At 45.6% G+C, this 13,740-nt stretch overlaps 1 protein-coding gene across 2 annotated transcripts in view; it reads left to right on the top strand.

Annotated features, from left to right (window-relative positions):
• The window catches only part of LMTK2 (lemur tyrosine kinase 2), a 63,851-nt gene that overhangs the window by 36,682 nt on the left and 13,429 nt on the right, over nucleotides 1-13,740 (top strand). For both annotated transcript variants that reach the window (XM_069734221.1, XM_069734220.1), the window contains exons 6-8: nucleotides 43-130; nucleotides 5,503-5,636; nucleotides 12,649-12,733. In XM_069734221.1, coding sequence (XP_069590322.1) covers nucleotides 43-130; nucleotides 5,503-5,636; nucleotides 12,649-12,733 — 307 coding nt within the window. The remainder of the gene's footprint in view (nucleotides 1-42; nucleotides 131-5,502; nucleotides 5,637-12,648; nucleotides 12,734-13,740) is intronic.

Raw genomic sequence — 13,740 nt, 5'->3', positions numbered from 1 at the left:
TACTACAGCTTTTAATACATGAATTTCTTTCTTTTTTCTAAGCTATCTGCATCATCCAAATATTGTGCAGTGTGTCGGGCAGTGCCTGGAGACTTTGCCCTACCTCATGGTGTTTGAGATCTGTGACTTGGTAAGTTATTTACAGCGCCATAAAAATACTCTTGAAGTTATGGATCCCGTGAATGATCACCTGGTTTACGATACAAGTGTCGCTCGAAATTTTCTTTTCCTTCTCATGTCTTACATTCATTATCATTCAAAACTATGACACCATGACTTAAAATCACGGGGCAATGCTCTGGTATAAGTTAGAAGGGAGCATGAGAAGTGTTGTGGTTTGTAGGGGTTGTTTTTTTTTTTTTTTTTTTTTTTTTTTTTTTGGGGGGGGGGATTTTTACTATGCTTTACTTGCATAGCGCCATCATATTCCATAGCGTCTTGCATCCCCATTGGGGCTCAGTCTAAACTCCCTATCAATATGTCTTTGGAGCGTAATAATGTATTTTATTTGAAAATCAGATTTATTTTTCTTTTCCGGCAATGTGAGGACAAACTTTGCTTTCATCAACGCTTCTATCTTCTACGTCTTGACACCCAGAAACTGGACCTGCTCCTGTTAGGCACACGATGCAGATTTTGCTGCGGATCCGCAGCGTTTCCGCAGCTGCGGATCCGCAGCAGTTTCCCATGAGTTTACAGTACAATGTAAACCTATGGGAAACCAAAAACGCTGTGCCCATGTTGCGGAAAAAGCCGCGCGGAAACGCAGTGGATTATTTTCCGCAGCATGTCAATTCTTTGTGCGGAATCCGCAGCAGTTTTCCATCTGTTCCAATAGAAAACTGCAGATGGAAAACCGCAGCGGAATCGGCAATAAATCCGCAGTGAAAACCGCAGCGGTTTTGCACTGCGGACTTATCAAATCCGCTACGGAAAAATCCGCAGCGGATTTTTCTACGTGTGCACATAGCCTTAGACTGCAGGATGTTTGTTCCTTTTTTTAAAGGGTTTGTCCACTACTCAGGCAACCCTTTCTCAATCCTGGTTTCCCCTCAGTAAAATAAAATAAGTGTAAAGAGCACCTGAGATGTATATAACCATGTATGTTAGATAATGATGTGGCAGAGAGTGACCAAGGTGTGAAGATAGATACAAGCAGATGGTGAGTAATTGAGTATAGTATACTCACTCGCTGCTATCGCACCTGCCCGACGCGCGTTTCGCCTACGGTTTCAACAGGGAATGTTTTTCACTACATTGTTTCATAAAAAATAATATACATGCAGACTACAACAAAATAAATTATGGCTCTTGGGAGAAGGTGGTGAAAACAAATAAGTGCTGAAGTGATAACTGGTCGTGACACAGACCTGTCGCTAAGTCAGAAGTGGCCAGTTTGTGCTTTTTGCTGGTTCCATGCCCATATCTCCTGAAGTGGTATGGCGGATTTAAAACAAAGAAAAAAATATTACCGTTTAGTCTGTGTTGAGCTGTGGAGTTCTATAATTGGCTTTTTCTGGTGTTTTTATATAAAACCTGATTAAGTGGCTATTATGGAGGGTTCCACAGGTTGGTCTGGTGCTGTCTGTGGACAGAACATGGAACTCCTTTTATTAAGGGTGTTGCCTCCATTCTGATTTTACTTAACAGTATTGAAGCTCTTTATTCACACCTTAATAGAGAATGTGTAATAAAGGCGTTTGTGGAATTGAGAATGGTAATGAGAATATTAAACCTATTTATGGACTACCTGCACTGGTTTCACCAAGTCTAGAATTTTAACAAGGGCCTATTGGATTTAAAGAAGTTTTCCCATTAACAAAGTTCATTTTAATCAATAAATATTTGAATAATAGCTTTCACAATTGGCTGTGTTTAAGAAAAACCTTCCGGTCTGTATACTTTTGTGTCCTCCCCTGCCCAGGAGCTGTGGTATGATCAGACCATGTCCGTACACCTTCAAACACCACCATTACACAGTACAGGAGGGCACATTTATAAGATTATCCCAGCACAGGAACATTTTATTTATACACATCCAATTGTGGATATTATTATTGTTCCAAGATCTATTGATTAAGATCAACTTTAAAATTAAATTTTGTTCGTGGGAAAACCCCTTTAAGGCTTTGTGCCATTAAATATCATCATTTCAATGCAAAGTTTTAAAGGCTATAAACACCTTATGACATGGGGAAAAAGTTTGAATCCAGTTGGAAGCTTAATTGCTTTTTTTGTCTTTCTTCCCCCCTCTCTCCATTTTCAACCTTCCTTAAATGCAGCTTGTAGCCTGATCCAAGTTTTGGCTTTCTCTTTTGAGTGTGTCTCTCCATGGTATATAGGCTGGGTGTCCAGTTTGTGTATTAAGAGTGCTGCTGTTTTCATGTACACCTAGCTCAGCAAACCTTCTATTCTGCACTTAATTCCTCATGTGTTTTCCTTCCTTGTATTTTTTTTTTCCTGCCCTCCCTGAGACTGTAGATACTTTGTTCCCTCTCTACGCTATGGATATCTGTGTACAACCAGACTCACTCTCCTACTTTAGACTGAGGGAAGCGTGTGGGGAGGAGATGGAGCTGTCAGAAGCAGGAGGTCTGTTGGGTTTGTAGTGTTTTTGCAGATCACTCGGCTAGATAGAGAATTTGCTGACGCAGCAGCAGCAAAATGGTGTTGTGGGGGGGGGGGGGATATTTTTGAAGACGAGTTAGAAAATTGTCAACTTTGCACATAGAAAGCAAATTAGTAAAAATATAATTTGTGCAAAGGTGTACATGGCCGGATTCACGCAAGTAATATTGACCTATAAAATGTTGTAAAGCTGGCGATGTGTTACCTTCTTTTGGAATGTGCGATGACTTGTTGGAAGCAGTTTTGTGGCTCTTAAGAATTGGGATCATGACGCTAGTTTTACATTGTTTTTTTACAGAAATATTAGCACTCTGTTACAGCCAATTTTGCAACTACCTGGTTTACAACTAGTTTTGGTTTTCTGCCTTTATTTTTACTGACTTTTTTGGGGACCGATTATCGCTGCTAACTTGTAAAGGCCAATTTCTGCTCCTGACATGTCTTGTTTTTTTAACCTTTTGAGGTCTACATTCCTCTGTTCTTCTGTATGACTTATTGTATAAATGTTACTTCTCAGGGAAAATAAATCATTCCCTAAAGCATGCACATTCTTAGCACTTGGTGAACCATTGTATTTGATGGTAACCAGGGCAACGTTTGCTTTGTGCTGTCCCGTCTTTACGGTGTAAAAAATGTTTTGCATATCGTGTAATTTGACAAAGTTAATGATGATAATAGAAGGAAGTAAAAAGTAAAAGCAGCCAAACTTTCCCTACTTCATGGCGTTTGTCTGCTGCCATCTAGTGGTGGAAAAAGGATAAGTCAAGTTGCAAAAAGAGGGGGGGATAATAGGCTGATTAGTGTCACCACCACAGCAAATATAAATGTTACTGGCTGTAGCTGGTCAGGTGATACTGTGCTGATGCATCTTGGGATTGATAGCAGAGCACAGAGGAGGGAGAAGCAGAGTAGCTTGAAGAGAACAAAAAAAGGAGGAACTACAGGGAAGCAAGTGCACTGTATATAAGATGCAGCTCGTGGAAGGGGGGTGCAGGGATGCAAGAAAGAAGCCCTGGGGTGCTACTTAAAGGGATCGACTTTTTGCACCATTAAACAAATTATACACGTTTAATATGTTGTGTAACAGGTTTTGGTGTCCTCTTCTTATATACTTCTCTTGCTGAACTAAAGTGTGGTCCAAACTTTTAAAATGGAGCAATTTGTGTGACAACCAAATGTGGCCTTTATGACAACCCAGTTTTCTGTCATTTCCCAGGAGCCATCACTTATTGTTTTTTTTGTCACCCCACGTATGAGGGCTTTTACTTTGTTCCCTGATTAATTGTATTTAAGTGGAATAATTTGGTGCACATATAAAGTACTGACAAACAAACTTTCTTTAACTCTTTATTGGGAGGTATATAACATGTGGCTACTGATTTCCATCAGACCCAAATCTTATATTGATATTCGCCTGGTGGCTCAGTGGTTAGCATTGCAGCGCTGGGGTCCTGGGTACAAATCCCACCAAGGACAACATCTGCAAGGCGTTTCTGTTCTCCCCGTGTTTGCATGGGTTTCCTCCGGGTTCTGTTTTTTCCCACACTCCAGACATACTGATGGGGAATGTACATTGTGAGCCCCAATGGGGACAGTGATCTAAAGTGCCAAGGAATTAATGGCACTATATAAGTGAATAAATGAATTTTGGCGATTGCATGTGAGATGTATTTTTGGTTGCCGTACTGGCTTTTAATGCACACGTGTACTCGAATTATCAATTTTCCATGATGTGATGCTCCAGAGGAATCGTTGGGATAGGGAGGAGTCGACAGAAAATGACTGAGGGTGTCCCTGCAGGTAGACTCGGTGTGATCGGCTTAGGCCCCTTTCACACATCAGTTTTTTGCCATCAGTCGCAATCCGTCGAATTTTTGAAAAAACAAACAAACTGATCCGTCGTAGATTGTAAAAAAACTGATGCAACAGATACGTTTTTTTCACCGGATCAGACCGCCAAATTGGATCCTAAAGAAATCGGAACATGCTCAGTTAAAGAAAAAAAAAAAGTCACTGGATTCGTCATTTGACAGATCTGGCTTCCATTCTAGCAAATGACAGATGGCAACGGATCCGTCGCTGTCCATTTTCTCGACGGACACAAAAAAAGTTACTTTGTTACCTTGTCTCCGGCCGTCGGACAAACCATTTTCAACGGATCCAGCGAACGATGGATGAAACGTGAGGCCATCCGTCACTAATACAAGTCTGAGCAAAAAAACGGATCCGGCGGCATCAGTCACTGGATCCGTATTTTTCAAAATTCGACGGATTGCGACTGATGGCAAAAATACTGATGTGTGAAAGGGGCCTTACTGTTGGGGTAGCCCTTCCGACAAAAATGGGAAGAGGACGTCACCTTATTAGTCTTCATGCTGCTTACCTTGAGGCGTCTATGGTGGACGTGCTCAGCGTCTGACTGCACGCACGTATGGCTCGCAAAATTCCTCCTTAATTTCCGTAGTCCAGGTAAAAGAAAAAATAAAGGCGAACTGTCAGAAATTGAGTTTCCAGCGTCTTGGGTGCTTTATAAGGCACAGTGTAAAGCTAGGACGGTGACTTTCCCGCACCCGATCTGTGTGGTCTCCGGCCTCCGTGCTGCGATATTCGGCGTGCATTCGGTAAAGGCACATGGGTGAAATCGTGATGTAAACGGCAAGAACCGATAATTACCCATAAAAGGATGAGTGCTGTGTGCGCCGCTGGGAAACCCGACGCTTGATCAGCTGAAGACTATGAAGCCGGACAACTTTACTAATAACCCTGTTGACTGATTAGATCTAAGTAATGTATTTAGTTGCTGCTTTTTCAGCATCTCTGAAGTGCGATCCGCAGACGAACGAGCTGACGATGAGCTGTTGCTTTCTGTTGCAGGGCGACCTGAAGACCTATTTGAGTAATGAGAAGGAGAAACTGAGCGGGGACTCGGAGGTCCTGCTGCTGCAGCGCATGGCGTGTGAAATCGCCGCCGGCCTGGCCGTCATGCACAAACACAATTTTGTACACTGGTATGTTCACATTATGCACTGTATAGACTCGTATTTAATGGTGAAATAAAATCCATGTTCGATCTTCCAAGGGGTAGAAAAGTAGCCCTGCTCCTCTAGGAATGGTGAGAAACGTCTGATCACAAGCTTACTGTGGAGGGACACCCACTGATCGGCAAATTGTCCGCTAGCTATTCTGTGGGTAGGTGACAATTTGCCATCAGACTTCCCCTTTACAAAAGTATGCCCACCTCATGCATATCCCCATCGTTCACCTGTAAATGTATATCACCAATGGGATCTTCATCCAGCTTTTCTGCTTGGGCTTGATACACGTTCCACTATCGGTGGAGAGGTGATCGGGAATCCTATTGTATGTGAATTCTGAGAACCTGCAAGCGGCGCATGATGGGGCCCCATTCTCGAGATTCTAAACCCTCCACACTAGTGTATAGACTTTTAAAATATAAGTAAGTTGATCCCTTTATGACCCTAAAGTGATGTTCTCTCAGGGAGAAATTACGCTTGTAAGGTCTGCTTATTTTTGTCAGCAAGTGCAAAGTGTTACGGTGCACTTGCAGCTCCGCAAATTCACGCTTTATTCCCTGCCGTGTATTCGAGCCAACGACCGGTCAATCAGCTGGAGAAGCATGGCACTACGGAGGGAATACAGCGGGAGGCCGAAGAGCAGGGAGTGCATCTTCAAAACGTGTTTTCTCCATTCTGGAGCATCACTTTGGGGTCATGTCATATTTCTACACCCCCACAGTCATATGCATTGGGGGTGTAGAAGGTTCATGCAGACATCCTTTAAGCATTACACTGTCCGTACTCGAATCAGTGTTCTCCCTGTGTAATGCAGGACAGTAAATGTCTACCAATACAAGAGACCCTCTATGTAATGGATTCCACTATGAGTGAGCGCTCCTGATCAGAGGACCATCCTAGAGGAATAGTACATAGTAGTGCATATGACACTGGCTTACTAACCTAGTCTACCCCCAAGTGTAACCATTTTGTAAAACTTTATATATTCTAGGCTATACAGTGTTGCTGATTGGCTGGATATTGGGTCGAAAGAACCCTACTGATCAGAGCACTGCTTTTAGAGCAGTCTATGGAGTCAGTAGTAAGTCCATACACAACTGTGATAGTGAACATACAGGCCCATAGACTTACTAATGAGCCCGTACACCGCTCTATGCACACATCATGAAGGAGCTGTTCATTTCAGAGCTGTGCTTTGACCGGTGGTGCTCTCGGGATCCAGTCCGCATCACTATGGCATCTATAACATACTAGATGGTGGCCCGATTCTAACGCATCGGGTATTCTAAAATATGCATGTCCACGTAGTATATTGCCCAGCCAGGTTTGTCACAGGTGAAAAAATAAAAAATAAACATATACTCACCTTTCCGAAGGCCCCTTATAGTCCACGGCAGCTTCCGGTCCCAGCGTTGGCATGGGCGCAGGACCTGTGATGACGTTGCGGTCACATGACCGTGATGTCATGGCAGGTCCTTCTGCCATACCATCTTTGCCACCGGAAACTGCAGCGGAAGATGGCGGCCGGTGGGAGCGGCTCAGCACACTACAGAGGGTGAGTATAGCAGGTTTATTTTTTTTATTATTTGTAACATTACATTTTTACTATTGATGCCGCATAGGCAGCGTCAATAGCAAAAATTTGGGAACACACAGGGTTAATACCGCCGGCATTAACCCTGTGTTAGCGGTGACCGGAGGGGAGTATGCGGGCGACAGGCACTGACTGCGGGTAGTAAGGAGCCACCATTTTCTTCCTGACTGTGCCCGTCGCTGATTGGTCCGACAGGCAGCTGGCAAGACCAATCAGCGAATGAATAACCGTGACAGACAGGACAGACGGAAGTGACCGTTAGACAATTATATAGTAGATAGAAAGTCTTACACAGTGATGGTAATACTTAAAAGGGACTCTGTCACCTCCTTTATGTTCCTTAATGTTGCATTTAGTGACACACCAAGGTGTGCTTTGGCCAAGAACTGCGCTGTGATGTCTTCTGGGTTGACTGTTTGGGTAATGTTAGTGTTAATGAGTTATTGCACTTTTATCTGATGTACAGACATGCTCCATGGTGGCCCATATGGGCTGCCGCATTAAGAAAAAAAACTTGCAACAGTTTTACAGCAGAATTTTGCACTTGTCTGCGTTTGTAAGCTGTGGCCACCGCATGAAGATGAGTTTCAGCCGCCTTTAGGGCTATATAGCAGTATTTTTGCAGTTGACCCACCATTTGTTGTGGATTATTTCAGTGTGCGGTCACCTAATCTGTGGCCTGAGAAAGCTCTTCTCACCATTCTTTACTAATAGTTGACATGACACTCGGTTTGGTGTGGATTTACTGACCTCTTGGTTTAAGAAGTCCCACATGCCGTCTAGACCAAGCTCTGGGCATCTTGGTCAAGGAACTGCATATCCGCCATGTTTCTGGGCTTTGTAGTTCTGTACCATCAGTGCGCTAAACATGTATGTTTTACTAGGCGCGGTCACAAATGTTTTCTACTCAAAAACCAGATGAGTTGAATACACATACTGTGGACTTCTGATCCTCGTGGTAAGTCCTTTTGCACAGATCTAAATGGTTAGAAAGGCATATGTGATCTAATGTGGAAAAAACAAAAAACAAAACCTGTCCTTGTAGTGAAGGCTAAGATCACTTGGATGATTAGTTCTCGTAGATATGGATCCCATACTATATGCACATCAGCAGCGGGGATACATTCAGCGTTACCTCGGCTGAGGCCGATCCTCTTACAGACACTGTGTCGGCGCCATCTGCTATGTGCGTGGTGATGAATTAACACTTTACAGTAGACATTCATTATACATCTGAATCGATCGGTGTTGCCGTGTGGTTGAAAGTCTGCGTTCTCTACCAGTGGCCGGAGTTGCGGTCAGGATGGGTTTCCTTGTAGTTTCCTTGGCTATATTATATGTATGGGTTATTGGATTCATACTACTGAGATTTAAAGAGAACCAAGGATAAAAACAAAATGAGCAAATACCCCACAGTTTGGAAATAGTAAATAACATGAAGCGCTTAGTTGACACCATTTTGATCAAACAAGTGTAAACGCCATCCCACCGCGATCAGGATGGACCCTTATTCTTGTATAAACATAGCTTAGTTCACCCCTCGTTTTAAAACTGTACCAATTATCCCCACTGTGTACAGCTGCAAAGCAGCACGGCTCCGTATACGGTGTAGCTGTCGCTCTTGGGTACTGCAGCACAGCTCCGTGTTCTGTGTAGTTGCTGCTCTTGGGTACTGCAGCAGAGCTCCGTGTTCTGTGTAGTTTCCTCTCTTGGGTACTGCAGCACAGCTCCGTATACTGTGTAGTTGCCGCTCTTGGGTACTGCAGCACAGCTCCGTATACTGTGTAGTTGCTGCTCTTGGGTACTGCAGCAGAGCTCCGTATACTGTGTAGTTGCTGCTCTTGGGTACTGCAGCAGAGCTCCGTATACTGTGTAGTTGCTTCTCTTGGGTACTGCAGCACAGCTCCGTATACTGTGTAGTTGCTGCCCTTGGGTACTGCAGCAGAGCTCCGTATACTGTGTAGTTGCTGCTCTTGGGTACTGCAGCAGAGCTCCGTATACTGTGTAGTTGCTGCTCTTGGGTACTGCAGCAGAGCTCCGTATACTGTGTAGTTGCTGCTCTTGGGTACTGCAGCACAGCTCCGTATACTGTGTAGTTGCTGCCCTTGGGTACTGCAGCAGAGCTCCGTATACTGTGTAGTTGCTGCTCTTGGGTACTGCAGCAGCGCTCCGTATACTGTGTAGTTGCTGCTCTTGGGTACTGCAGCACAGCTCCGTATACTGTGTAGTTGCTGCCCTTGGGTACTGCAGCAGAGCTCCGTATACTGTGTAGTTGCCTCTCTTGGGTACTGCAGCAGCGCTCCGTATACTGTGTAGTTGCTGCTCTTGGGTACTGCAGCACAGCTCCGTGTTCTGTGTAGTTTCCTCTCTTGGGTACTGCAGCACAGCTCCGTATACTGTGTAGTTGCTGCTCTTGGGTACTGCAGCAGAGCTCCGTATACTGTGTAGTTGCTGCTCTTGGGTACTGCAGCACAGCTCCGTATACTGTGTAGTTGCTGCTCTTGGGTACTGCAGCAGAGCTCCGTATATGGTTTAGCTGCCGCTCTTGGGTACTGCAGCACGGCTCTGTATACGGTGTAGTTGCCGCTCTTGGGTACTGCAGCACCGCTCCGTATACGGTGTAGCTGCCGCTCTTGGGTACTGCAGCACGGCTCCATATACGGTGTAGCTGCCGCTCTTGGGTACTGCAGCACGGCTCTGTATACGGTGTAGCTGCCGCTCTTGGGTACTGCAGCACGGCTCTGTATACGGTGTAGCTGCCGCTCTTGGGTACTGCAGCACGGCTCTGTATACGGTGTAGTTGCCGCTCTTGGGTACTGCAGCACGGCTCCGTATACGGTGTAGCTGCCGCTCTTGGGTACTGCAGCACGGCTCTGTATACGGTGTAGCTGCCGCTCTTGGGTACTGCAGCACGGCTCTGTATACGGTGTAGCTGCCGCTCTTGGGTACTGCAGCACAGCTCCATATACGGTGTAGCTGCCGCTCTTGGGTACTGCAGCACGGCTCTGTATACGGTGTAGCTGCCGCTCTTGGGTACTGCAGCACGGCTCTGTATACGGTGTAGCTGCCGCTCTTGGGTACTGCAGCACGGCTCTGTATACGGTGTAGCTGCCGCTCTTGGGTACTGCAGCACGGCTCTGTATACGGTGTAGCTGCCGCTCTTGGGTACTGCAGCACGGCTCCATATACGGTGTAGCTGCCGCTCTTGGGTACTGCAGCACGGCTCTGTATACGGTGTAGCTGCCGCTCTTGGGTACTGCAGCACAGCTCCGTATACGGTGTAGCTGCCGCTCTTGGGTACTGCAGCACGGCTCTGTATACGGTGTAGCTGCCGCTCTTGGGTACTGCAGCACGGCTCTGTATACGGTGCACCGTGCCCCTTCCACCTCCCAAGGAACAACATTTTAGCATAGCCTCAAATTGCACCAACATTTTGTGACTATTCAGACCTTTTTTTATGCCATGTCAGCTTTGATGAATTGGCCCTGAGTTTGGGGCTTTTTGGAATGGAAATTCTCCAATCGAAACTCATGGTTTTTGAAGATTTTTCTGCTACAGAAACTTGGCAAAACAAAAAAAAAAAAAAAACTCTGTATAAACACATCCGTTAAGGAGGAGAGTTTCTTGAAGCGGTTAACTCTACAAAACTTCAGTTTTGACTTTGGTGTGCACGCAGCTTAGAGACAATGGGACCTCGGAAATGTCCTGTGGCTTGCTGGAGACCAAATGTCACCGTGGTATCCTAGGCTAAAAATGGTTAGGAGAAAATGTGATGAATGGCTGCTTCTTCTATTAATAATAATAATTAGAATTATTATCTCTTTATATAGCACCGACCTGTTCCGCAGCGCTTTACAGTTTTTACAGACATTCTCATCGCTGTCCCTGATAGGGAATGAAGATGGTGATCCCTATCAGTATGTCTTTGCGGTTTCTAGTTGCTGCCGATTAGTGAGATGATCTGGTATTTAGTGCACGACCCGTGCCATAGTGTGGTAGGGCCTGTTCACACAGAGGCTTTTAGCATGGATTGTGTATGGGACCAGCTTCAGAATGCAAAAATCCAAGTCAAAAGTTGGGTAAACAGACTCTTTGCTTGTTTTCATAGTCTGAAATGGTGATCTGTCCGGAGTCCATTGATGGAAGGGCCGTTGTGCCGCCTTGGCCGTATGTCGGTGGCTGTGCACCCATCGTGTGTAGTAATGTGATGCCCGGTGGGCGCAGTCCATGCCCACGTGCGAGCTCCCACGGTCTACTTCCAGCAGCATTATCCTGGTGCTGTCTGTGTTACAGACAAATCTCCAGCATCAGTGATTTTGTTGTTGGTGGTGAATGATTGCCGTCTCTCCGGATACCCGCACCCTCACCCAGCGTAGTCATGCACATTACTATTTGCCAGGTAAACCTGTTTTTGGCCAAGCTTTAGTAAAAAATGTCCATACACAATAGATGACCGTAGGTTGAACCTGCCATCAGGGTGCTTTTTTTTTTTTTTTTTCCTTCTGAAATGCCGGTCTATTGGGCTAAAAATTATTTTTGCTAAATAATTTCCTTCTATAGCTTTGTATTGCACTGTCTCCATGTCTGGGGGCCACTGTTCGACATCTGCGACACATACAGGGACTGCCTAACAGAAAATCCCTGCATGTGTTTGCGCTGTCGAACAGTGGCCCAACACATGCAGGGACTGGAACATATATTTTTCTCAAGAGGCGAGCTGCTGCCAGGAGTGGCTGGCAGCGACTTATTACAATTTCCTCATTGAGTACGCGGTCAGATCACTTTAACGCCAAAGCTTTTGTTGGGGATCCCGCCATATTGCCATTACTACATTGTCACTATTGAGGTGTTTCTTTTCATTGCCTTCATATTCACTTAGACCTGACGGGTAGTTCTGCCCCCCAATCTAATGGCTATGCAGTTGCGTATGTCCAAATAGAGTAACCCCTTTAAGCAATGTCGGTGTCGCCCGTGGTTTAGTGTTTCTGAGCATCTTCATGGCTAAAGATTGTTGTGTCTGGCAGCACGGACCGGAACCAAAGCAGCGGGTCACTGGCTGCGGGGACAAGGAGTCACAGCGGTATTTCCTGGGTCACGCTTTTACAATATGAAAAGGTTAAATCCTGCACCTGAATGCTCCGCTGAGCGCCCTCCCTGTGTGGTTTGGGTTTAGCCTGTCTAGTATATCCTGGGAGGGAAGAATTTCTTTGGAATATTTACTTGTACTGACATTTGTGCTGATGGACACAGACCAGCCGACATAGCTGCCCGGATTGTGTTCACGACTGCACAGACCTGGCTTTTTCATTACCGTGTATGTAATAGATGGATATCGCTTTTTTTTTTACCCCTTACCAGATCTCATTTATTTGACCCCATTTTGTTTTTCAGTGATCTGGCTCTGCGAAATTGCTTTGTGACATCGGACTTGACAGTAAAAATCGGCGACTACGGTATAGGATTCAGCAGGTATAAGGTATGTATGGCAGAACTGCCTGTGTGCGGTGTCATGGATTCCCTCCGGCGTACCTCTGTCATTATCAGTTCTGTTAAAATCGAATATTGGATGAGTGTATCCAGTAAATGCAGCATGCAATCTGGAGGATCATCAATGATGCACCATGCCAGTGTACGGAAATATTGACCCACCGCTGAGGAGCTCTGTGCAGGAGTCTGTGCTTATCCCCATGCTCCTCTGGGGATGGCATGGCCACCTCTCTGCTGCTCCCGGCCAGTCTACATGGTCATCATGGCTGCTGGTCGGCTGCAGCACTCACTAGAGTGGAGAAAATGGTTTTGCAGGACCCTGGCTCAGTGGCCACCAGATGGGACCCGTGCGATCTGCCCCCACCTGTTGGGCATGCCCACCACCTCTTCTGAATATAATGGTGTCAGGGCTACTACGCCACGGCTTTGTCTGTGCTATACTGATATATACCAGCCAGACGGCGGCCGAAGGACTCTTTTTAGGCTGCAAAGGAAATCCAAAGCAAACTTGACAAAAGCAAGGAATCCGCTTATATAAAGATCATATCAGAAGAGGTCGTGTGCAGCAAAGTTCAGCGACAGTTCTTCCCATAAGGAAGTCTTCCATTTTTTTTTTCTGCCTCAGTGTGACTCTATGGACATGTCTACAGTGTATGTTCGGAGTTTGCTAAAACTGCCTGGTAAGCTTAAAGGGTTTCTGTTTTTTAAATGACAGATGGAGGCCAAGAAAAAAAAGTCAACACGGCCCCTGGGAATCCGCTCTCCTGCCCTGAAGGGAAGGACGGCTGCCTGACCACCAGTGTCTCGGCCCTGCTGCCAATCAGGGGTCCAGTGGCTGTGATCACTTCTGGCCTGGCAGACACCACTGGAGCAGGAGCGGTTTTCTAGGGAGACTATAGCCTTTCATATCAATAGCTTCTCCCCTGTTACTCCCTTTAAAGAAAAAGTTTGCTGTTAACTGGCCAATGTGCGTATCTTGTTACATAGGTGTGTTAT

This window comes from Ranitomeya imitator, chromosome 7 (genome assembly GCF_032444005.1).
Source record: "Ranitomeya imitator isolate aRanImi1 chromosome 7, aRanImi1.pri, whole genome shotgun sequence".
Taxonomy (NCBI): Eukaryota; Metazoa; Chordata; class Amphibia; order Anura; family Dendrobatidae; genus Ranitomeya; species Ranitomeya imitator.
This window is presented reverse-complemented; position numbering and strand designations above follow the sequence as displayed.